The sequence below is a fragment of the Protopterus annectens genome, chromosome 9.part0, assembly GCF_019279795.1.
Source record: "Protopterus annectens isolate FY-2018-M chromosome 9.part0, PAN1.0, whole genome shotgun sequence".
In the NCBI taxonomy this organism is placed as follows: Eukaryota; Metazoa; Chordata; order Ceratodontiformes; family Protopteridae; genus Protopterus; species Protopterus annectens.
The window spans coordinates 817729413-817755863 of NC_056743.1; the positions used below are offsets into that span (position 1 = coordinate 817729413).

At 44.4% G+C, this 26451-nt stretch overlaps 1 protein-coding gene across 1 annotated transcript in view; it reads left to right on the forward strand.

Moving 5' to 3' along the window:
• LARP4 (La ribonucleoprotein 4) overlaps positions 1 to 26451 on the forward strand; it is a gene marked incomplete in the record, with an annotated part of 1458174 nt that overhangs the window by 672551 nt on the left and 759172 nt on the right. The window contains 1 exon segment of the mRNA XM_044083476.1: positions 25668 to 25778. Within this exon segment, the coding sequence (XP_043939411.1) occupies positions 25668 to 25778 (111 nt within the window).

Below are 26451 nucleotides of genomic sequence, written 5' to 3' on the forward strand. Positions count from 1 at the left end.
ATTGTCCAAAGAAAGGTTATTGTCAACCTGGGTCCCCAGATCCCTAATAACCTCTTCTGTGCTTAGTGGATTTCCACCTATATGGTAACTAGGGGTAACCTTGTTTTTCCCGAAGGGTATTACTATGCATTTTTTGGCGTTTAACTTTAGGCCATGGCTCTGGCACCAGTTATCCGTTTCTATGAGACCCTTCTGAAGGATATCTGTGTCAGATGGGTTTTCAACTTTGGTGCCCAGTTTGCAGTCATCTGCAAACTTTGTCAGCCATAATCCTCCTGTGTTTGCTTGTACTTATGAAAAGTAGATGCCGAACAAGAGTGGGCCCAGGACTGAGCCCTGTGGGACACCACTTTTGACAGGCTTGGAGTCTGACATGGCGCTAGCATTTCTGACCCTGTGGGTTCTGTCACTTAGCCAGTTTGCAACCCATCTTGTGACATATGGGTTTAAATTTAAGCTGGTGAGTTTTTCAATGATACCCGAGTGGGGTATTGTGTCGAAAGCCTTTGCCAGGTCAAGGTAGGCTGTGTGGACTGCCTTGCCCTCGTCATTGGCCTTGGTGACTGTTTCGAAAGTCAACTAAGTTTAACAGGCATGATCTGCCCTTGACAAAGCCAAACTGGGTTGGATCCAATGTCTGCAAGTCCCCTATGTCTTTGAGTTCCATTATGATCCTCTCCATAGCTTTGCAGACCAGGCTTGTCAAGCTGATGGGACGGTAGTTTCCGGGGTCGGTGGAGGCACCTCCTTTGTGAAGTGGGACTACCGTTGCCGTACGCCACTCCTTGGGTACAAATCCTGAGGTGAGGTTAAGATTAAACAGCTGCCCTAACTGCGGGTTTAATTCATCATTGAGTTCGTGGAGCACACAACCGAGGACACCATCTGGTCCCATGGATGCTGTGTTTTTCGCGTTGGAGAGAGCAGTTCTCACCTGAGCATTTGGGATGTTTGGGGGGCTACAGTCCTCTGATATAGATATCTCTCCTTTTGGGGGGGGAGGGGGGTGAGAAATTTGCACTGAACCTGTCAGCCAGTATGTTGGCAATGTCTATAGGTTCAGTGATTTTTCATCATTTTGAACTAGTTCTGAGCATATCTGGGAGTTTCCTCCCAGGTTTCTAACATAGCTAAAAAAGGCCTTATGATTGTCTTTTGAGTCCTTAGCGATTTTTCTCTCAAAATTTGCGTTGGATGCTTTTATGAGAGATCTTAATTTTTTACTTATAATGATCAAGGGTGTCTTCCCTTTTACGGATTTTGCTCTATCTTGTAGTAGCTTCTTCCTTTTGTTGTAGAGCTTGTTTATGGCTGTGGTCCACCAGACTGGCCGCTTGCCTTTGGTACAAAGAGTCTTTGTTTTGTTTGGGATTGCCTGGTCCATGCAGTCCTGGAGGTGCTGGTAGAAGGCATTTGTAAGTGATTCAGCGGTTTGAGTAATGGTTTCCGCTGTCTCGGGGGCCTTGAAAGAGACCACACCAGTCTTTAGAAGTGTGAAGTCGGTTTTTGAGAAGTTCTTCACTGTGGTCTTTTTTATCTGGGGTGGGGGCAGGATGTGGACTTCCAGTGAGATTAGTTTATGATCTGATCTCACCAATGAGGGGTATACTTCTGGTGTTGAACATTGTGATTACATGTTCGTGATGATGAGATCTAGTATGTTTTCTCCTCTTGTGGGGATGGTGACTAGTTGTTCCATGGCATTTGAGTTTATGAACTCTAGGAATCTTTGGGCTACAGTGTTTGGGCTTGAGTAGTGATCCCAGTCTGTATTTGGATAGTTGAAATCACCCAGTATGATGGTGTTTGGAGATATATTTATCCCCACCAGTGTTTTCAGGAAAGCTGTGTGAGGTTCCTGAGTTTGAGAGGGTGGCCTGTAACATGCTACAAATTGCAGAGCAGTCTTGCTTACGGTTAATTGTACCTGAATGGTCTCCAATGCATCGTGCGTTGCCACCAACCTGGAGGTGAGGGTGTCCTTCATGAATATGGACCCCCCCCCCCTCTCCTTTCTTGGTGTTGTCCGGGTTTTGTGGCCGGAACGCATGACATGAGGTAAAACCTGATAGTGCCGGGGTGCTCTCAGGAGCCTTGAACCAGGTTTCAGTCACAGCACAGACATCGATGTTCTCCATACTGAGAAGGGCTTCGAGTGCGTGCATCTTGAGGTTGAGACTTCTGGCTTTAAGCAGCATTACCCTTAGTTTTTTTTCCTTTTTTGTGTTCTAGGGTGGTAGGTTTAGAATTTGAGCCTTGCCTAAAAAAGGCACTATGGGGGTGGCAAGAGCCTTTGCCAAAATCCGAAGTCTGGGTGACAGGTGCAAGCCCCTTGCGAAGCAGCGTGGCTTGTCCAGCATGTCATCCCAGGCAGACAGACATTGGATCCCCTTTGAATGACACCATAGTTTAAGCCAATTATTAAAACTGATCATCTTGTCTCTGTATTGTGGCATCATTCTTGGTGAAGGTAGGATACTGCTCAAGGTCAGGGTCATACCTGCATGGGCTACATAATCAGAGAGCTCCTCTGTCTCTTTTCATGTAGTCCAGGGAGGTACGTCTCAGGTCGATCACACCAGCATGGACAATGACGGAGTCATACTTGTACCTGCAGTTGAGTGACCTGAGTGCATGCGTTGTGGTGGATTCTAGCGCTCGATAGGCAGCTTACTGTGACCTTCTCCTTACTCAATCTGGTGAGCGGGACGTCAGTGTGTCTGACTATGGAGTCACCTATGACGAGTGTGTCAGGCATTGTGTTTGGCCTTAAAGGCTGTGACTGTTTGGCACACTGACTCCGTGGTCTGTGTTGCATGTGCTGTGCCCTGTGGTGGCAGTTGTTTGGGTGTCTGCTTTGGTGGCCTCCGCTGTTTTGGTAGATTTTTGATCAGAGCCTCCGAGTATGTCTTTGTGTGTTTATGTGTATGATTTGAAGTTGTGATAGTGCAATGTGAGACTGGGTTTGTGGTGTGTGTGGTTACCTTCTCCTCCTGTCTGGTCTTGCCAGTCCTGTGTTGAGAGAGCTCAGCCTCCAGTTTGGCTATATAGTTGCATCTCTCGCATGTATTTGTGTTTTGTGGGAGAAGGAGAGGGTTGTTCAGGTACATGAGGCAATTATAACATTGCCTCAATATTCCCAGATTCAGCAGCTGAGCATGAGAGGACACTAGCAACTGATCCCTCGACATGCTAGAAGGAATAGACAAAAACTTTATGTAGATGAGTTGAAAAAGACTTCGGGGGACGTGGTGATCGAAAAGGGGTTTTTAGGCTGGTGGGGTACTATGTATAATAAAAAGTGCTATATCAGAGTAAAAAGTACTTTAGGAGCAAGTGCTAGGCTTTACAGATAGAGAATAGTCTACTTAGGGATCAAGTAGAGCTGATCTTTTTAGATGGAGAATTGGCTGGTTAGATTAGCAGTACAGTTCACGAAGAGCTGTTCTAAGGGAAAAAATGAAGAGTTGACTTTAGGTAGCCTGAATAGTTTAACCGCCGCTGCTCCTGTGGCAACTCCCCACTAAAGCGCGCCAAAGGGTGCTTTATAGCAGGGGGCTTGTAAAGGCAGGAAATGACCCAAAATGGCCAATAAACTACAAGTTACTGTCTTAAACCACTCCTCTGAAGACAAACAGGCAGCTCAGTACTCCCCGCTCTCACTGGTGAGTAAAGAAACTTCCCCCTGACCAAACAAGGAAAATTGAGAAGCACAGGAACCAAGACAAAGCCCAGGGATCAGCAAAATCTGATCACTGGAACAAACTATTAGGAAAGTATGGAAAACAAGAATTTTTTTTTTGTTTTTTTTCAAGTTTTTTACACAGATAGAACAGAAAACACAATAAATGCTTTGCTTTTCGATTAATTGCTGTCAAAAGCTAGTACACTTGAGTGTATTAGCCTGTAGTTTAACTTTTAAGCAAACTTAAACTAGGAAGTGCAACAAACAATTCAAGCTTATAAAAACAGGAAAAACAGGTAATTCAATAAAATAGGCAGAAACTGTCGTCGAAAGGCACAAAAGGTCATAAATGCAGAAAAAAATACTTAGAATCTGGAAAGTTGTCTTTTCTGGTCTCTGCTGCTCTAGGAACTCTGCTGGATACCACGAGGAGCTGTGCGGAGTTCTCTACAGCCAGAAAAGCCCGCCAAAGCGTGCTTTATAGCAGGGGGCTGGAAAAGGCAGGAAATGACCCAAAATGGCCAATAAATTACAAGTTACTGTCTTAAACCACTCCTCTGAGGACAAACCGGCAACTCAGTACTCCCCACTCTCACTGGTGAGTAAAGAAGCTTCCCCCTGACCAAGCAAGGAAAATAGATATGTATGTGTAATATATATATATATATATATATATATATATATATATATATATATATATATATATATATATATATATATATATATATATATATATATATATATATATATATATATATATATATATATATATATATATCTATATATATCTATATATATATATATATATATATATATATACACGTATCTATACATATCTATATATATCTATATATATCTATATATATATATATATATATATATATATATATATATATATATATATATATATATATATATATATATATATATATATATATATATATATATGTATATATATATATATATATATATATATATATATATTTTTTTTTTTTTTTTTTTGCTCCCCATTTTGGGAGGCAAGAAAAACTGAACAACATGGCATCGGCTGCATGTTTTATACTCCTGACGACCTGATGTCATGGAAGAGGAGACGGCAACCAACGCACGATCCAAGACTTTGTTATTCAGACCTACTGAGGGCAACCTGCCAGCAGATTACCCAAATGTAATGACTGCAACAGTGAATACAATCTAACATCTGCATTTATGGTAAGTGTACACAACTGTACTCCCTGCTGAAGGTCAATTCAGCCTGTTCCTGCAGAACATATAGGTGATGGGGTTTTATTCCAGACTTTTCCTGGTACACCGAGATAAGGGCACTTGGTGCCAAATCCTAGATCTTTCAATTATAAACACCTTCCTGGTGGTGCCAAAATTCTGACCCTTCAGCAACTTCTTATGCTGTCCAAAGATGCCTGGTTAGCAACCCTAGACCTAAAAGAAGCCTATCTGCACATCCCGATCAGGTACCCATGCAGGAATTATCTACGTTTCAGGGCAGGATCTATGCATTATCAGTTCTCTGCACTTCCCTTTGGCTGATCTACTGCTCCCAGAGTTTTCACAAAATGCCTGACTCCAGCCATTGCCTATTGCAGACAGAAAAAGATTCAAATATACCTTTACTTAGACGATTGCCTGATTCAGGCAGACAGGAAAAGTTGTTGCAACACCTGACATTTGTAAAGAACCTTCTAACCTCCCTGGGGTGTACACTATCAACGGAATCAAATCAAAACTAGTCCCCAGTCAAAAAATTGTAGTCCTGGGAGTAAGTTTGGACACAGCATCCCAGATGGCATTCCTTACTCCAGAAAAACAAGCCTATCTAAAAGGCTACTTCCCTCAAATGGCCACCAGAACCCGGCTATCTGCAAGGAAAATCCTGCAGGCTCTAGGGTTCATGGCCTCTTGCATTCTACTAATTCCATATGCCAGACTGCATATGAGGAAACTTCACTGATACTTAAGTCTTGGGTTCCAGCGTTCTCAGGAACTGGAAACCTTCATACCTGTCATACCTTGTCTAAGGACAGAGTTTCTTTGGTGGACATCAACATGCGTCCACAAGAAGGGACTTCTGTTTGCACAACCCCACTCCACCCAGACCCTAACCACGGACTCAGACTATGCTTGTGGGGCACATCTGCACAAGTGCATTCAGGGCCACTGGAGCCCAAGCCAAATTCATCTGCACGTCAACCAAAAAAGGATGATAGCTGTTAAGCACGCTCTGACAGCTTTCAGATCCCTACCCTCACCAGGACCCCTGCTAATAAAAACAGGCAACACCATAGTTATGCTGTACATCAACAAGTGGTTGGGGGACATGACCCCATGAAGCATGGCCTTGGACATGCATATTCATCTGCAAGCTCAATTCCTGCCAGGCAAACAAAACTGTCTGGCAGACTACTTAAGCAGAATCCTCTTAGACCCACATGATTGGCAATTAGACCCCGGCACTTTCAGCCTTCTTACCCAGAAATGGGGGACCACGGAGGTTGACCTTTTTGCCTCCCCCTACAGTCACCAGATCAGCAAATTCTGCTCCGGGACACCTCACAGTAGGGCCTGGAAAGTGGATGCCCTATCCTTCCAGTGGGTAAACCTCTCAGTCTGTTTTTTCCCCCTCTCCCTCTTACAAGAATATTACTCAAGGTAGGACAAGACAGACAAAGGGCAATCCTGATTGCCCCAGACTGGCCATGCCAGCACTGGTACCCACTTCTTTGCAGCCTGTCACCAGTGCCACCATGGCACCTACCCCAGATCCCAACCCTCCTCACTCAACAGGATGGACAGATGTTGCATCTGCAACTGCAAACCCTGAACCTTGCAGCCTGGCTTATTCCTTTAACTCTGCCCCAGTGACCAGCCTAAGCAAGCAGGTGCTGGACATCATTCTTGAAACCAGAAGACCCAGTACAAGGAAATCCTATGCTGAAAAGTAGAAAGGTATTGTTCCTGGATTTAATGTAAAGGAGCGGATACGGCACTGCCCTCCTTGCCTCTAATCCTTGATTTACCTAGCAGATGTACTCCACAGAGGCCTATCATTCTCTTCCATTAAGATCCATGCCTCTGCCATCTCTGCTCATTACAACACTGAGCCAACTCTCTTTTCTCACCCTCTCAAACAGTTCCTGAAAGGGGCAAACAACTTAAGGCCACCAAGGCAAGCCCCCACCCCTGCTTAGGACCTTAACTTTCCACTGGAAAAGCTCATGCTACCTCCCTTTGAGCTTGCAGCTTCAGCAGAGTTTAAATTCCTCTGTTGGAAACCAACCTTGCATCTGGCCGTCACTTCAGCTAGAAGAGTGTCTTGAGCTTACAAGCACTTATGGCTGTGGGACCCTTCAGTAGTTTTCATGTGGACAGGGTCTCCCACTGGTCTAAACCTACTTTTATGCCTAAAGTGGTGTCCAATGCAGCTCTCAACCAATCTATATATTTGCCAACCTCTTTCCTTAATCCTCAAAATAAAGGAGAAAGGATCCTGCACTCTCTAGACGTGCACAGACAGCTCAGATTCTACCTTGACAGGACTAAGCCTTTCAGGAAATCTGACAAGTTACTAGTGAGATGTTCTTCGTGTTTCACTGTTGTAGTCATCACATTTGGGTTATCGGCCTGCAGGTAGCCCTCAGCTGGCCTGAATACCAGAGTCTTCGGAATTCAGCATCTGATGCTGTCTCTTCTTCCATGACATTAGGTCATCAGGGGTTTAAAACATGTAGCTGACGCCATTACATCAGTCTTTCTTGCTGTGCGGTGCCCGAATCAGAAGCAGTTCGCAAGTACCGGTCGTCCGTCTCCTGAAATTTTCATTTTCGAGTTTCAGACCCGAAGTCTTCAAAAAAGATAAGTACCCTGTTGGAGATCACTTTTTCTTGCTCTAACCGATGTCAGTAAAAGTTAACAATTGTCTTGCTTATGGAAAGCAAATACCTCATAGAGATTTTCATTCTTAGTGCATCCCCTGTTTAGGCGCAGACCACGACATCCCTTGCTGTCAGTTTTGTGCCTTGTTCAATGCTCGTACTATTTGTTGTCGGGCTATTTTTGTAGCCAAATACTTTCATTCTTGATGTTCGTGTTTCACTGCTGCAGTCATTACACTTGGGTTATCCTGCCGTCAGGCGGGCCCGCAGTCGGCCTGAGTTCCAAAGTCTTGGTCTGGCATAGGTTGTTGTCGCCTCTTCCCTGACGTCAGTGCGCCAGGGGTATATAAGTAGCCGCCAACCCCATTTTCTTCAGTCTTTCTTGCTGCGCGATGCCCGAAGCAAAAGCAGTTCGCAAGTGCCGGTCGGCCGACTCCTGAGATTTCAAATTTGATTTCAGAACCGAAGTCTTCAATAAAGCTAAGTATACCCCATTGGAGAAAATTTTTCTTGCCTCAGACCGATGTCAGTAAAAGTTAATAATTGTATTTTTTGTTTGAAGCAAATACCTCATAAGGATTTTCATTCTTACTGTATTCCATGCCTAGGCCCAGATCACGACATCACTAGATTTAACAAACGCACTATAAAACGTCTGTTTGATTTTGCTCGCCATTACTTTGGGCGTGGTTTAATTATACAATGCCGTCGGAGCAACAGACGACCGGAATGCACAAAAAACACAAAGATAAGGAAGGGCATCTGAGGCCCAAAACTGACAACGAAGTCTTTTCTGGGCTAGTTGCCTGTTTTTAGTGAGGTGCTTTCGCAGCCCCTGACACCTGCTACCTCAGAACCACAGGCCGCAACAGACTCCCACGTGGAGGTGCTTAGGCCTCTGGATACTCAAGGTGTTCGGCCAACCAAGATTAACCCTTCAGATGGGTACGGAGCCGCTAAGCAGGCATCGCCTTCTGAGGGTGTTTTCAGGCCTAATGAACTTACCATTGCAACTACAGCCAAGACTAAGCCTACATTAAAGACAAAGAAGCAAGTACAGCGTTCACCTGGACAGGCCTCCATGCCTAAAAAACAGATCTCCAAGATGGCTAAAGACTTGATAACTCTGATCAGGGGTTCCCATCCCCCTCCTGATAAAAGGCCTAGGCAGGATACAGACTATGATTCCTCTGAGCAGGTTTCACTATATTCGGATTCCTCTTCAGACCAGGGATATTCTTTACCCCCCTATGATGATTCTGATGCTGAAGAATCAACTCCTTCAGCCTTTCCTCCTGAGGATTACTCTTTTGGGGAAACTTTACTTACCATGGGGGAGCATTTCCATTGGGAGGGCCAGGATTACTCAGAATCCAAGAAAAGGCTCAGAGACTTTCTTTTACTGCCTCAGCACAGGCCCCTTGCTATTCAACCAGTGTTGGACATTGTGGATGATGTGTTCTCTGAATCTAGTTTTAATCTCTGATTCTTTACCCCCAGCTCCAGTCAAGCCAGACAGGTACTACAGAGCCCTGACTCTCACAAATTTCTTTATGAAAACCCTGTTGCTGACCCAGAAACTATTTCACAGGGTCCCAAAGGGGTTAAGGCTTCCACGGCTAAGAATCCGGTTCCCTCAGATAGGGACTCTAGAGCATTAGACAGATGTGGAAAAAAAGTTTACACCTCTGCAACTTTAGCAGTGAGGGCTCTAAATTGCCAGTTTCACATGCTTAAATATCAACAATACTTTGTCATTTGAAACAGAAAATGAGTACAAGTGCAGAACAACCTGATTATAGTGAAGTGCAGGATTTATTGCATGCAGCTGAACAAGTGGGAAATCATAATTTGCAATGTGGTTTTGATTCATTAGAAGCTTCTTGTAGAGCAGCAGTTACAGTATCTGTGATTCGAAGGCAAGCTTGGTTAAAAGAACAAAGTTTACCAGATCATGTTAAGGCAAAATTATTGGATGCTCCTTTGCAGCAAGATAATTTATTTGGTATTAAGGCAGAAGAGGTATTGAAGAAAATGGAGGATAAGGCAAAATCTATGCAAACAGTGAAGGATTTCTCACAGATACAGCCGCCATGATTTAGCAGAAATTGTCCTACAAAGAATTGCTCCTTTCCAGTGTCAGACAGGCCACAGAGGCAGATACAGATGCCCAAGAGGCAGATCTCAGCCACAAGGCTCTTCCAGACCACTACAGTGGGGTGCTACAAACACAAAAGGAGGTGAGGACAAGTCATAGCCTTACAGGAAACAGATGTCCTTCAAGGATGCATCTGCAGTCCTAACAAATGGGTTGTCCTGTCCTCAGGCAGCCCTTCGGTTGGCTGGATTCCAAAGTCTGGGTCTGGCCTCGGCTGATGTCGCCCTTCACCCGACGTCATAGCTGCAGTTCTTCGGGTATAAAGGTATCAGCCGACGCCATTTTCCTCAGTCTTTCTTGCCGCGTGGCACCCGAAGCAGAAGCTGTTCGCAAGTGCCGGTTGGTCAGAACCAGAGATTACTACTACCGAAGACTTCTAAAAAGCTAAGTACCCTGTTGGGGACTCTTTCTTGCCTCAGCCGATGTCAGAAAAAGTGAATAACTGTTTAACTTGTGGGAAACAAATACCTCATAAAGATTTCCACTCTTACTGCCTACCTTGTTTAGGCCCAGACCACGACGTAGCAGCTTGTCTAGCCTGTGCTTTTTTCAACCGACGGACACTTAGACGTCGGTCGGAATTTGCTGAGGAGTTTTTCGGCTCTGCTTTTGCTTACAACATGCCGTCGGAAACTCCGACTTCGCAATTAACTAAAAAGCGCAAGGAAAAGGACCGACACTCGCGGTCCGCGGTTTCGGCCGAAACCGCGGTTAAGTCAACCGCTAGTGTCTCGGTTTCGGCTGAAACAGAGTCCTCGGTTCTTCCTTTGGCCGAAAGCTTGCCTCCTACCGAGGCCTCATCCAGCATGGCTGAATCTGCTACTGAAATCCCACCTGCTCTTGCAGGTTCACAGGATTTATCTGATACTATTCCTTTAGATATATCTACTCCTGCACATGGAGCTGCTAGGCCCCCTGCATCCATGTCGATTAAGGCTTTTGCCAGGGCTAAAGCAGCAAAATCAACCAAGACTGTGCCTGCTAAGACCCCCTCTCACAGGTCTAGCTCTAGTACTCAAATGCTTAGTCTAGCAGAGGATCTCATTTCTTTGATCCGGGGATCCCAACCTCACCCTGACAGGGCCTCTCACCCACCTCCAGAGAAGAGGCCTAGAGCAGAGCCCCCTGAGCCAGTTTCTTCAGATTACTCCTCTGGTGATTCAGAAAATACAAACCCTCCAGAGGGCCCTTATTCTCCTTATGAGGACTCTGATGCAGAAGACTCCATTCCTTCTGCCTCTCGCCTGAGGAATTTTCTTTGGGGAAACCTTGCATGCTATGAGGGAACAATTTCAATGGCAGGGCCAGGATTTTTCAGACTCTAGGAAAAGGCTTAGGACCTTTTGCATTTGCCACAGCATAGGCCTTTAGCCATTCCTCCAGTACTTACTGTTGTGGATGATGCATTTAATGATGCTTGTACTGCTCCTGATTCACTTCCCCGGCCCCTGCTAAGCCCGACAGGTAGTACAGGGTTCGGACACACATTATCATTTGTATAAGGCTCCTTTGCAGATCCTGAAACTATTTCTCAGGAACCCAAGGCAGTAGCAGCTACCTCTGCCAAAACCCTCCCTCTGAAAGGGAATCTAGGGCCTTAGAGAGATGGGGTAAAAAAGTTTATACTTCTGCTACTCTTTCGGCTAGGGCCTTAAACTGTCAATTCCACATGATTCAGTATCAGGAATTTGTTAGATCAGTTAACTAAAAAACTGTCCTCGCCTGAACCATTAGACAAAAAAATCTCTTCAGGAAATGGTACATAACATTCAGCAGGTCAGTAATCCTTCCTTAAAATGCGGCTATGATGCACTGGAGGCTTCCTTTAGATCAGCTATGACTGGTACAGTGATCAGAAGGCATGCATGGTTAAAAGAGCAGTCCTTACCAGACCATGTTAAATCAAAGCTTCTAGATGCTCCCATGGATAAGCTCAATTTGTTTGGCTCCCCTGCACAGCAGGTGCTGAAGAAGGTGGAAGAGAAAGCAAAATCTGTCCAGACAGTCAAGGATTTCTTACAGGTCCAGCCTCCAAGGTTTAGTAGGAACTGGCCTTCCAAGAATTGGTCCTTTCCAGACACCACCAGAGCACAGAGAGGCAGGAATAGGCGCCCAAGAGGCAGGGGACAATCCAGAGGTGCCTACAGGGGATGTCAGTGGCAGCCTAACAACCAGCGAAGTACTGCCACAGATCCAGCCACTACCACTTCCACAGGACAATCACAGTGACTTGGCTCTGAGACCGCCTACCAGGGAACAACTAGAAGCACCCTTAGGCGGAAAGCTAGCCTTATTTTCAGTAAACTGGCATCACATCACAGGAGACAAATGGATTTTACAGACAATAGACCAAGGTTACAGGTTTCGCTTCCATACTCTACCAAGGAAGAGAGGAATGCCAAACCTACCTCCAAATCAAAAGACAAAAGGTCTAGAACAAATAGACCACTTAAGGATGAGAGCTATAGAAAAGGTACTGTCTATGGAACAAGGGCAAGGATTTTACTCCAGACTTTTCCTGGTGCCAAGAAAAGAAAACCAATGGAGACCTATTCTCGACCTGTCCGCTCTAAACACATATCTCATTGTTCCAAAATTCAAAATGCTGACCCTACAGCAGCTTCTTCCCATGCTGGGCAAGGAGTCTTGGCTGGTAACTCTAGATCTCAAGGAGGCATACCTGCACGTCCCCATACGACCAAATTGCAGAAGATACCTCAGATTTCTTGCAGGATCAGAGCATTATCAATTCTCAGCATTGCCCTTTGGCTTATCTACTGTGCCCAGAGTATTCACGAAATGCCTGGCATCAGTAATTGCTCATTGCAGGCTTCAGGGAATTCAAATTTACCCTTACCTGGACGACTGCCTGTTACAAGCAGACAACAAAAACAAATTAGCAAAAGATTTAAAAAGGTCATTCATCTACTGCAAGCCCTGGGATACACAGTCAATATAAAAAAGTCAAGGCTGATACCATCCCAAAGGATAACTTTCTTGGGTGCAGAACTGGACACATCAAATCAAATGGCATCTCTCACAGCAGAAAAGCAGAAGCACCTTCCTCTCTATTTCATGACATTAACAACGCAGAACCAGCTAACAGCAAGGAAAGTCCTGCAAGCCCTGGGTTACATGACATCCTGCATAATATTGATTCCACATGCCAGACTACATATGAGGAAGTTGCAATGGTACCTAAGGAATTTATGGTCTCAGCACAAGCACAGCCTAGAAACACAAATTCCAATAATTCCATGCCTGAAGCAAGAATTCCAATGTTGGGCTCAGGCCTGTCAATTGAACAAAGGACTGCCCTTCCACATCCCTCAACCAAGCCAGACTATCACCACGGACGCCTCGGACCTCGGTTGGGGGGCACACATGCTGGACAAGCGCATACAAGGCTTATGGACTCAAGACCAGCTGAACCTACACATAAATCAAAAGGAGATGCTGGCAGTAAAACTGGCAATTCAGACCGTTTCTTCAACAGGGTCAATTGCTGATAAGGACGGACAACACCACAGTTATGTGGTACATCAACAAACAGGGAGGCACACATTCATACCCTCTATGCTGGATGGCAATGGACCTCTGGAATGTGGCCCTGAGCTTCAACATTCAGCTACAGGCAATATTTGTACCAGGAAAAGAAAATATACTAGCAGATATCCTAAGCAGAACTACCACGGATGCCCACGAATGGATGCTGCATCCAGACATCTTCAAATCCATTACAAGGAAATGGGGACTACCAGAAATAGACTTATTCGCATCCCCACACAACCACCAATTGAAAAAATTCTGCACAAGGGCATACCACCCACTTGCTTGGAAGGTGGACTTCCCTATCTTTCAGTTGGAAAAACCTGACAGCATATGCATTCCCACCTCTTCCTTTGATGCACAAGGTGCTATTGAAGATCAAAGACCACCCAAGGATCATCCTGATAGCTCCAGACTGGCCAAGGCAGCATTGGTATCCATTACTGAGGAGTATGTCTCGGGAACAAATATGGCCTCTGCCCCTAGTTTCCTTACTGCTAACACAGAACAACTTCAAAACCCTGCATCCAAACCTAAAAACGCTGCAGCTAGCTGCCTGGAACATTGCATAAGACAAAATAACCCAGATTTATCTCAAAGGGTTAAAGACATTATCTTGGAGGCTCGCAGACCCTCAACAAGGAAAACTTATTCAGCAAAATGGAAAAGATATCTCATTTGGAGTGCAGCAAAAGGAGAAAATGTGTCACTGGTAAACATAGCTAACATCCTGGAATACTTGGCAGAACTTTTCCACAATGGACTGTCCTATTCTTCCATTAAGATTCATGCATCAGCTATTTCAGCAGAATACAACATGGACCCTCCAGTCTTCTCACATCCTCTACTCGGGCAGTTTCTGAGAGGAATTAAAACCACCAAGGAAGCCACCATTGCCTGCATGGTACTTGAACTTTGTACTAGAAAAGTTGACACTCCCTCCTTTTGAGCAGCAGCAACAGCAGAATTACAGTACTTATCATGGAAAACTGCTTTCCTGCTTGCAATCACTTCAGCAAGAAGGGTTTCTGAATTACAGGCATTAATGGCAGTACAGCCCTTCCTTATCTTCCATCAAGATAGTGTCCATGAGAACTAATCCTACTTTTATGCCAAAGGTGGTCTCCAGGGTATCTTTAAACCAAGCTATCCACCTGCCTACATTCTTCCCCAACCCACAGAACAGGGGAGAAACACTATTACATACCTTGGATGTACATAGGCAATTGTGCTACTACCTGGACAGAACCAAGAGCAATAGAAAAACTGACCAGCTACTGGTAGCATATGCAACAGGAATGGAAGGAAAAGCAATTTCAAAACAGACAATCTCTAAGTGGATAGGAAATTGCATAAGATTTTGTTACTCTTACCATGGAAAGACAACTCCAGAAAACATCAGACCTCACTCCACAAGGGCTACAGCCACTACTACAGCTTTTTTACGAGGAGTGGCTACCAAAGACATTTTAGAGGCTGCTACTTGGAGCTCCGTGCATACATTTGCCAAGCATTATAATCTACCCTTATACTCCAGATCCTGAGCAGGTTTTGCCACTGCTGTTTTGCAAGGGATCTTAACTACACCATAATCTTATTATTACCTCCTCCCCCAGTTTGGCTATGGTATTCTACCCATTTGTTAGGACTGCAGATGCATCCTTGAAGGACATAGTACAGTTTTGTACCTACCATAAATGTAGATGTCCGAGAGGTATGCATCTGCAGTCAGGATTACCCTCCTCCTTCCCTCTGTGGTACTCCTAGGTATTTGCGCATCTTCTAGCTAGCTGGGGGAATCTATTATGGTGTATTTGTTTGTATATATGTATATACATGTTTATTTTTATTTGCTCTCTGTTATTTGGAAACTTTTACATTTATCCAAATTTAGCCTTCCTAGAGGGCACCTGGCATCTGGGGCAAGAAACACTGAGGAAAATGGCGTCGGCTGATACCTTTATACCCGAAGAACTGCAGCTATGACGTCGGGTGAAGTGCGACATCAGCCGAGGCCAGACCCAGACTTTGGAATCCGGCCGACCGAAGGGCTGCCTGAGGACAGGACAACCCATTTGTTAGGACTGCAGATGCATACCTCTCGGACATCTACATTTATGGTAGGTACAAAACTGTACTTTCCAGTGACTTCACCCTTCCAATGCCAAACTCTTCCCTTTTGGCAGCTCCCTTAGGGGGAAACTAGCACTTTTTTCTCAAAACTGGCAAGCAATCACCCAAGACAAATGGATGCTGAATATTGTGTCTCAAGGTTACAGGTTCCACTTTCACACTTTTCCAAGGCTAAAAGGAATGCCAGACCTGCCACAAAATCAATGGGCAGAGGCACAAAAACAAATTACAGCTCTCATGGACATGAGAGCTATTCAAAAAGTACCACAGCAGGAAAAAGGACAAGGATTTTACTCTACTCTTCCTGGTCCCCAGAAAGGACAAAGCCTGGAAGACCCATTTTGGACCTTTCCACTCTAAATGCTTACCTGGATGTTCCGAAATTCAAAATGCTGACACTACAACAGCTCCTTCCCATGTTGGGAAGAAAGCTTGACTTGTTACTTTGGACCTCAGAGGCATACCTGCATGTCCCTATCAGACAAAATTGCAGAAGATACCTCAGATTCATAGCTGGTTCAATGCACTACCAATTCTCTGCATTGCCCTTTGGCTTGTCTACTGCGCCAAGGGTCTTTACCAAGTGCCTGGCACCAGTAATTGTATTGTGCAGAGGAAAAGGATTTCAAATATATCCATAACTGGACATCTGCCTGATTCAAGCAGAGAGCAAGGACATTATTCTACAGCATCTGGTGTACATAAAAAGATCAAGTTGCCTAGGGTAAACAGTAAACGAAAATAAATCGAAACTAGTGCCCTCACAATAGATAATATTCCTGGGTGCCAGCTTAAATACAGCAGCCCAGATGGCTCTTAAGCCAGACAAATAAGGACAACTGAATCAGTATTTTCAATTGATGGCAACAAAATCCCAACTCCCTGCTAGAAAAATTCTGCAGGCCTTGGGATTCATGGCATCCTGCATACTACTAATTCCATATGCAAGACTGCATATAAGGAAATTACAATGGTACCTAAAAAGTGTTTGGTCTCAACATTCTCACAGCTTGGAGACAGTAATACCACCAATTCTCTGCCTACAACAGGAGTTTCGATGGTGGGCACAGGCATGTCACCTCAACAAGGGTCAGCCTTTCACTCTTCCCACAGCCAGGCAGACTTTAACAGACGCCTCTGATTACACCTGTGGAGCACATGGCAGGAAAATGTATTCAGGGCAAATGGACCACAGACCAAATGTATCTTCACATCAATGAAAAAGAGATGTTGGCTGTACAAAATGCCCTTACAGCTTTCAAGGGTCTTCTACATCCAGGACAATTACTATTAAAGACAGATAACACCACTGTAATGTGGTACATAAACAAGGGGGCACTCTTTCTTACCCCTTATGCAGACAAGCCATGACCTTGTGGAACGCAGCTCTAACCTATCAAGTTCATCTGCAAGCACAATTCCTTCCAGGAAAGAGAAACACTCTGGCAGACGACTTAAGCAGAAATATAATGGATCCTCACGAGTGGAAATTAAATCCACAAGTCTTCAGCATGATAATACAAAAATGGGGGTGCCTGGATATAGATCTTTTTGCCTCACCACTGATTTACCAACTACAAAAATTCTGCACAAGGACTTCACACACAAGCATGGAAAGTGGATGCTCTTTCGTTCAGCTGGAAAAGCCTAAATGTTTATGCATTCCAACCTCTGCCTCTCCTTACAAAGTTATTTTTATTTTATTTATTTAACATTTGTTGACCGGGAATGTCCGACTAAGTTCCACAGAGCCTGTTTTCAGCGGAGGCCCAGGGAGAAATGCTCCAGATGCATGTCTTTGGAATGTGGGAGGAAACGGGAGTACCCGGAGGAAACCCACGCGAACACAGGGAGAACATGCAAACTCCACACAGAAGGCACCCCAGCCGGGAATCGAACCAGAGAACCGCTTGCTGTGAGGTGACAATGTTAACCACTGCACCACTGTACAGGTACTAGGTTTTAGGTACTCCTAAAAGCTAGACAAGAAAAACCACAGATGATTCTGATTGCTCCAGACTGGCCACGCCAGCATTAGTACCCAATCTTAAAGAACTTAGCTCAAGGCCCACCTTGGATTTTGCCTCAAATTCCACACCTTCTGACTCAGCAAAACAATCTGATACTGCACAGTCAGCTCTAAACCTTAAACCTGGCTGCATGGCAGATTCATTAGCCAGACAACTTCTCTCTCTAAAGCTGTTATGGATGTCATTTTGGTGGCCAGGAGGCCTAGCACCAGGAAATCTTATTCAGAAAAGTGGAAGAGATTCTGTGCCTGGAACCAGGCTCAAAACCTTGATCCTCTGGTCCCTAACATTCCTCAGGTACTACAATACTTGACTGAGATGCTGGACAAAGGTCTATCTTTCTCATCCATTAAGATTCACGCTTCTGCCATCTCTTCTCATTACAAAGCAGATCCTCCGATTTTCTCTCACCCATTGCTAAAGCAGTACCTCAGAGGGGCTAAAACATTTAAGACTGCCCTGGAGAGGACCAACACCAACTTGGGATCTCAATTTCGTTTTGGAAAAGCTCACTTTGCCTCCTTTTGAACCAGCCAATTCAGGAAAGTTAAAATATGTATCATGGAAAACTGCTCTTCTTGCAATAACCTCAGCACGAAGAGTCTCACAACTGCAGGCACTAATGGCAGTGGAGCCTTTTATAATTTTCCACCAAGACAGGGTTTCTTTAAGAACAAACCCCTAACTTTATGCCTAAGGTAGTATCCAGTGTGGCTCTTAACCAAACTATTCACTTGCCAACATTTTATCCAAATCCCCAGAATAAAGGGGAGAGACTTCTACATTCCTTGGACATACACAGGCAATTGCGCTTCTACTTGGACAAAACAAAAGCTTTCAGAAAATCTGAACAATTGTTTGCATCATATGCTGCAGGATCACAGGGAAAGGCTATTTCAAAGCAGACCATTTCAAAGTTGATAGGACACTATCCGGTTCTTCTACACACAACATGAGAAACCTGTACCTAGTAATATTAGATCACATTCCACTGCCACTTCTACTGCCTACCTTAGGAGTACCTACCAAAGATATCTTGGAAGCTGCAACTTGGAGTTCAGTGCACACCTTTACCAAGCATTACCATTTGCCTCTTTAGTCTAGATCCAGAGCTGGCTTTGCCACTGTAGTGCTGCAGGGCCTCATAGCCACACCAAATCCTCTATAGAGTCAGCCACCCAAACTCAGCTTTGGGATTCTACCCAACTGTAATGACTGCAGCAGTGAAACACTATGAACATAGTACAGTTTTGTACCTACCATAAATGTAGATGTTTGAGTGTCTTCACTGCTGCAGTCCAGGTTACCCACCCACCAGCCTTTCTTTCTTATTTGGGACTAACCTATACTACCTCTGTGGTGTATTTGCTGGTTACTGAAGGTTTTATTTTTACCTTTTTTGTATGTTTTATTAACAATATGTATTGCCTATTATTTTTGGGGGCACCTGACATCTGGGGCAGGAAAAGCTGCAAAAAATGGCGTCTGCTGCTGCTTATATACCCCTGGTGCACTGACGTTAGGGAAGAGGCGACAGCAACCGACGCCGGACCAAGACTTTGGAACCCAGGCTGACTACGGGCCTGCCTGATGGCAGGATAAACCCAATTGTAATGACTGCAACAGTGAAGACACTCTAACATCTACATTTATGGTAGGTACAAAACTGTACTATCTCTGCACTCCGAAATGGTTTCTTTAAGCCATCCGACTACCGATCTTCTGAAAAAATAAGTATAAAGACAGACTGCATAGGTCTAAAACTGCCGACGATGCTTCAGTTAAGCTAGTCGCCAGTCTGCCGGTACTCAGTGAGGTGCTTTTGCAACCCCTGATACCCGCTACTACTGATTCGCAGGCCTCTACTGAGACCCATTCGGAGTCTGGCATACATCGAGATTCTTCGATGGAACCTGCAGATGTCTCTACCTTGGATGGGTCTGCAGCTGCTGTGTACGCACTGGCTTTTGTGGGTGTATTCAGGCCTACAGACGATATTATTAAACAGATGCCATCATTTTTATCCAGAAGTACCAAATTCCTCAGGCCAAATACTCGCACTACGCCTAGAAAACAGACAACCAAATCACAGACTCAGGCCCATATGCCTCAAAAACAAATGCTTAGAATGGCTGAATACCTTATTACCATAATTAGCGGAAGCCAGCCTTCCCCCTCTGAGACCTAGAACTGATTTTCTTTGATTCCTCTGATCAGGAATCTGATATCTCTGCTCCTTCTTATTACCAGGATTTGCCCTTACCTACTTTTGAGGATTCTGCTGCAGAGGATTCCATTCCCTCTGCTTCCCCTCCAGAAGATTTTTCTTTTGGTGAAACCTTGCTTACCCTTGGGGTGCATTTCCGCTGGGAAAGCCAGGACTTTTTCAAATCTAAAAAAGAGACTTGGGGAATTCTTACTCCTGCCTCAACACAGGCCTTTAGCTGTCCCTCCTGTTCTGGACATTGTAGATGATGCTTTCTTGGAATTTAGCCTTACCCCCCAGACACTTTACCTCCAGCTCCCAGAAAACCTGACAGGCACTGAAGCGTAGCTGACTCTCAAGTTCCTCTTCAAGAATCTTACTGTGGATCCAGATACCATTTCCCAAGGACCAAAAGGCATTAAGGCTACTGCTGCCAAAAATCCTACCCCTTCTGGTAGAGATTCTGGAGCTTTAGACAGATGGGGTAAGAAGGTATACACTTCTGCTACTTTGGCCATTGGGGTTTAAATTGCCAGTTTCATATGTTTAAGTATCAGCAGATTATTATGGGACTACTTCAACAGAAAATGATGCTGATTCCTGACTCTGCTGAACACAGACTTGCAAGATTTAAAGCATTCTGCAGAACATGCTTTGCAGTGTGGTTTCGATGCTTTAGAAGCATCTTGCAGGGCTGCTGTCACTGGGTCTGTGCTTAGAAGGCATGCTTGGTTTAAGGAACAAAACTTGCTGGATCATGTTAAAGCTAAATTATTGGATGCTCCCTTAAACCAAGACCACCTTTTTGGCAACAAAGCAGAAGTTCTCAAAAGGATGGAGGAAAAAGCTAAATCTATGCAAACTGTTAAAGATTTCCTAAAAGTACAGCCTCCCGGATTCAGCAGACATTGGCCTTCAAAGAACTGGTCCTTTCCAGTCCTTTCCTGGCCTCCTCAGTCCAAACCCAGGAGCAGCAGACCACCAAGACTAAAGTCTCAGGCTACGCACAGATCTAAGCAGTGGGGGCTCCCACTTCCAAAGCAGGGAGTAGTAGGCCACACCCCCCTTTGGAAAAATGGCATAATCACTTATCCTTAACCCTTCTAAGCCCTGCTCAACTACCTGCTCCCTTAGGAGGAAAGCTCGGCCTGCATGCAGACAACTGGGAACTCATTACCCAGGACAAATGGGTTTTGAACAGTTTCCCAAGGATACCGATTCCACTTCCATACTACCAACCCCATATGATTGGCCAGACCCCCCCCCCCCCCCAAATCAGTGGGCGGAGGCCCAACAGCAGGTTCTCTCTCTTCTCCATATCAGGGCTATTCAACCTGTCCCAGCAGAACAAAGAGGACAATCTTTTTATTCAAGACTTTTTCTGGTACCCAGAAAAGACAACCGACGTCCTATCCTGGACCTGTCTATTCTCAACACATTTCTGGTGGTTCCAAAATTCAAAATGCTAACTCTTCTAACAGCTTCTTCCTGTGCTAGCCAAGGATGCCTGGCTGGCAACCCTAGACTTAACGGAAGCTTACCTGTGCATCCCAGTAAGAGGATCCTGCAGACAGTACCTACGTTTCAGGGCGGGCTCCATGCACTTTCAGTTCTCTGCTCTTCCCTTTTGCTTATCTACTGCGCCCAGGGTGTTCACAGTGTCTAGCTCCAGCCATTGCATTTTGCAGGCAGAGAAATATTCAAATTTACCCATACTTGGACGATTGCCTGATTCAGGCAGAAAGCCAGGACTTGCTATTACAAAACCTGGCATTCATAAAGAAACTTCTAACCTCGCTGGGGTACACCAACAAAAAGAAATCTCACCTAGAATCCCTGCCAACAGATTGGATTTCTGGGAGCAAGCTTGAACACAACTTCCCAGATGGCATTCCTCACTCCAGAGAAACAAGTTTGCCAACCTACTTCAAACTATTTGCCACAAAAACCCACAAAAACTCTATCTGCAAGGAAAATACTGTAAGCTCTGGGGTTTGTGGCCTCTTGCATTCTGCTAATTCCATATGCAAGACTGTATATGAGGTAACTCCAATGGTATCAACTTTCTCAGGACCTGTAAACAAAGATTCCTTTCATTCCTTGTCTAAGGACAGAGTTCCTGTGGTGAATAGAAGCCTGCTACCTCAACAAGGGATTCCCTTTCACTGTACGCTTTGCCGCCCAAACCCTAACAGATGCATCAGACTATGCATGGGGGGCTCACGTAGCAGGACAATGCATTCAGGGCAAATGGAACCAGAGACAGATGCACCTGCATATCAATCAAAAAGAAATGTTAGCTGTACAGAATGCCGTCAAGACTGTACTCTTCCCGGACAAACACCACACTTAGGTGGTACATAAACAAGCAGGGTGAACCCACTCCTGCCCTCTCTGCAGACTAGCCATAGCTCTGTGGAACACAGCCTTGAGCTACCAAGTACACCTACAACTATAATTCCTACTAGGCAAACTAATTTCACTGGCACTCAACTTAAGCAGAAATCTCATGGACCTACACAAATGGAAACTCGAACCCAAAATATTCAACCTCTTGAGGAACAAATGGGGGGACTCCAGAGGTAGACTTGTTTGCCTCCCCTCAGAACTACCAATTGAACAAATTCCCACAGTCAAGTTTGGAAAGTGGATGGCCCTGTCCTTTACCTGGGAAAGCCTCTCGATTTATGCCTTTCTCCCTCTGCCCCCTCCTCTCGAAAGTTCTACTAAAGATCAAACAGGACAAGCCAATGACAACACTGATTGCACCAGACTGGCCACGCCAGCACTGGTACCTTTCTTGCACAGTATGACACTGCTACAACCATGGCACCTGTTTCAGACCCCTTCCCTGCTGTCCCATCAGGCTGGCCAGATTCTGCACCCTCAGCTTCAAACCCCTGAACCTTGCAGCCTGGCTAACTCCTTGAGTTGTCTTTTAGCATCCCTCAGTAAGCAGGTGCTGGATGTCATTCTGGAGGCAAGGAGGCCTAGTACTAGAAAATCCTATGCTGAAAAGTGGAAAAAATACTCTTACTGGAGCCATGCTCGGAGGATGGGCATAACTGTGCTCAGCTTATCTCATATTCTAGAGTACTTAACAGAAATGCTCCACAACGGCCTATCCTTCTAGTCAATTAAAATTCATGCCTCTGCCATTTCAGCACATAATAATACTGAGCCACCCCTCTTCTCTCACTCCTTGCTGAAACAATTCCTTAGAGAGGCCAAAAATGCAAGACCCCCCAGGAGAGCTCCCACTCCAGCCTGGAAGATTACCTTTCTATTGGAAAACCTCACTCTTCCCCCTTTGACTCAGCTGCGACAGCAGAGTTGAAATTCCTTTCTTGGAAAACTGCCTTCCTTTTGGCCATCACTTCAGCGAGAAGAGTGTTTGAATTACAGGCCCCTAATGGCAGTGGAACCCTTCATTATCTTCCATGCGGACAGGGTTTCTCTCAGGACTAACCCTTCCTTTATGCCCAACGTCTCTAGTGTGGCCCTAAATCCAGTCCATTCATTTGCCTACTTTTTTCCCTAATCCACAAAACAAAGGGAAACAAATACTGCACACTCTGGACGTGCACAGACAACTTGGTTTCTATTTGGACAGGACTAAGACTCTCAGAAAATCTGAACAGCTGCTAGTTGGCTTTGCTGCAGGGGCAGAGGGGAAGGCCATTTCAAAGCAAACCATTTCCAAATGGATAGCCCATTGCATTCATTTCTGCTACATCCACCATAGAAAACCTACTCCACAGGGGATAAGATCACATTCCACCAGGGCTGCATCTACCTCTACGGCATTTCTCAGAGGAGTCCCTACCAGGGACATCCTGGAAGCTGCTACCTGGAGCTCTGTACATACCTTCACCAAGTATTACCACATGCTTATCTTTTCTAAATCCAGAGCTGGATTTGCCACAGCAGTCTTGCAGGGCTTAATAGCTGGCCCTAATGCTGTTTAACTACCTCCTCCCTTCTTTAGCTTTGGGAATCAGCCCGTGTGCGATGACTACAACAGTGAAACACGAAGTACATAGTACAGTTGTGTACACTTGGCATAAATATAGATGTTAGAGTGTATTCACTGTTGCAGTCCTGGTTTCCCACCCTTCAGCCCCCTTGTCTCTCTCTCTCTATTACTCACCCTTTACAGGCCTATTGGTATTTACTTTTTACTGGTGGTGTTTTTTCCACTATAACTTGGCTCCCTTTTTGGGGGGCCTCTGACATTTAAGGCAAGAAAAACTGATATAATGACGTCGGCTGCCTGCTTTTTTATACCCCTGACTACCTGATGTCAGTTCTGGAGCGACAGCAGCCGACTCAGAAATACTAAGTCTCTGGGATTCGGGCCGACTTAGGGCTACCTGCAAGCAGATAACCCAAGTGTGATGTCTGCAACAGTGAATACACTTGAACATCTACATTTATGGTATGTGTACACAACTGTACTTTCTTCACTGAATCACAATCTCCCTGCACAATGTCAAACCCAAATGCTTGAATTAAACTACCCACTCGCTGTAGTGTAGTCGATACATTTTGGTTCAACATTCTGCTGACTTGAAAACTGCAAGTTGAGCACATGCCAGTCGACCAATGCAGTTTCAAGGTTTTCAATGTAAACTGGTTATGTGTTAGCAACTGGCTACTACTTGTGCTTTTATGGGAAGCTCTTACACAACTGTACCTTGCTGCAATTTCTGACTTTCACCAGAGCTTTCACAGCTGCTTGCTTGCTTTACTAAAGATCTTGTACCTTCTAGATTAGGCAATCACTTCTAAATAAGATTTAAAATGTTTGTGTTGGAGAAGAGACCACCTGCTAGCCATTACCTTGGGTAAAAGGAGCTGAAGTTGCATGCCATGTGTGTAACACCATGACCTTGTTTTTACCCCAAGGATAAAGTCATTGGAAATGAGCCTTTCCTTTGTACTTGGGCAACTACAGAAAGAAATTTTAGTCTTTTTTTTTTTTTTTTTTTTTTCCCCAGCTGTCTTATTTGTGCCCTCATGTTGTAGTCTGTGTCGGTAGGTCTAAATCAGTAAGGAAGGATTCTTATGTTTACTTTTCTTCCAAGATACTAGACTGAACTGTCCAAAATCAGTATGTATAGGTGGCTGTCAGAGTGCATCTATGAAAATTATAGCCAAACTTTGCTAACTTGACCTATTGCTCATTCACCCAGACTAGCGGCTTCTCTCTGGCTTTTTTCAGGAATTCTTGAATAGTTGTGATGCTGTGATGTTGGCTTCTGAATGTTTTCACAGTACTCTACTTGCAGGATTGGAAGTGCAAGTCTTTCTTTTCCATCGAAACTGTGGTGATCCGAAATTTCTGTTGAGGTGAATCCAGCAGTTTGAGCTTCGACTTGTTTCATACTGGTTAATGAAACTAGACTTCATTTCAGGTGTGAAAGATGTATACTTAACAGATTGTGATGATTAGGGCTGTTTTCATCAGCTTACCCAGCCTCTGGTGAGCATGGATTGGGGGTAGCTGCATTTACGTTTATGTTGATTAGTCTTTGTTTTTTCATTTTTTTGCTATGTTTAGTTTTCATTTTTTCCATTTGAGATCTGAAGGAGTAGACCGGAGTGTGAGGAGCTGTAGCCTTGAAAGTTTCAGATGCTGAAGTGATTGGAAGACTGCAGTTTCAATACTGCTTCTTAATGATCTTAGACTTTTATCATCCAAATCTGTTTTGGTAAGTGCATAACATTTGTTGTAATTTTATATATCTTAGTAGTTCAGTCAGCTAACGTTTTTTTTCTGTTAGATTTCAGGAAGTCTCTTTGGGAGGTTTCTTTTTAAGCTGCTTTTTCATTATTCCCTGTGTATTGTATTCTTGTCCAGCTTTCTACCCCATCTTTCTGGAACAAAGCTTTTTTTCCATTTAGTTAATATAATTAACTCTCTTGGAAAAGACCTAGTTGTACCTTCACTTTTAACATTAGGAAAATAATTTTGAGATGAGTAATTTATAACATTTTGTATGTTTTAATTTAGGAAGTGAAGTCCTTGTTTAAAAATGAGAACTGTCCAAAAGTGATAGCCTGTGAATTTGCACACAACAACAACTGGTACATCACATTCCAGTCTGACACTGATGCACAGCAGGTAAGTACTGCAGAGTAATTTTCTTTTGCTTTGTGCGAGTACACAGGTTGCACTTAACGTTCTTTTTTGCTCCAACTGTTTATTTGTCAGCTTCCAGGGCTTTCAGCGGTCTGCCTTTCATCCAGGAGAATTGCTGATTTTCTACGTGTTTCGCTGTTGCAGTCATTACATTTGGGTTATCTGCTTGCAGATATCCCTCACTCGGCCTGATTAACAAAGTCTTGGGTCCTGCATCAGTTGCTGTCCCTTCTTCCATGATGTCAGGGGTATAAAACATGCAGCCGATGCCATTACATCAGTCTCTTTCTTTCCATGCGGTGCCCGAAGCAGAAACAGTTCGCAAGTGCAGGTCGGCCGACTTCTGAAATTTTCGTTTTCGATTTTCAGAACCGAAGTCTTCAACTAAAGCTAAGTACCCCATTGGGGAAACTATTTCTTGCTCCTTACTGATGTCAGTAAAAGTTAATAATTGCATTACTTGTGGAAAGTAAATACCTCATAAAGATTTTCATTCGTACTGTATTCCTTGCCTAGGCCCTGACCATGACGTACCTTGCTGTCGGTTTTGTGCTTTTTTTAATCGGCGCACTATCCGTCGTCCGTATATTTTCGCCTCTAAATATTTCGGTTCTCGGTTTAATTATCCAGGAATGTCGGTTAGCCATCAGACTAC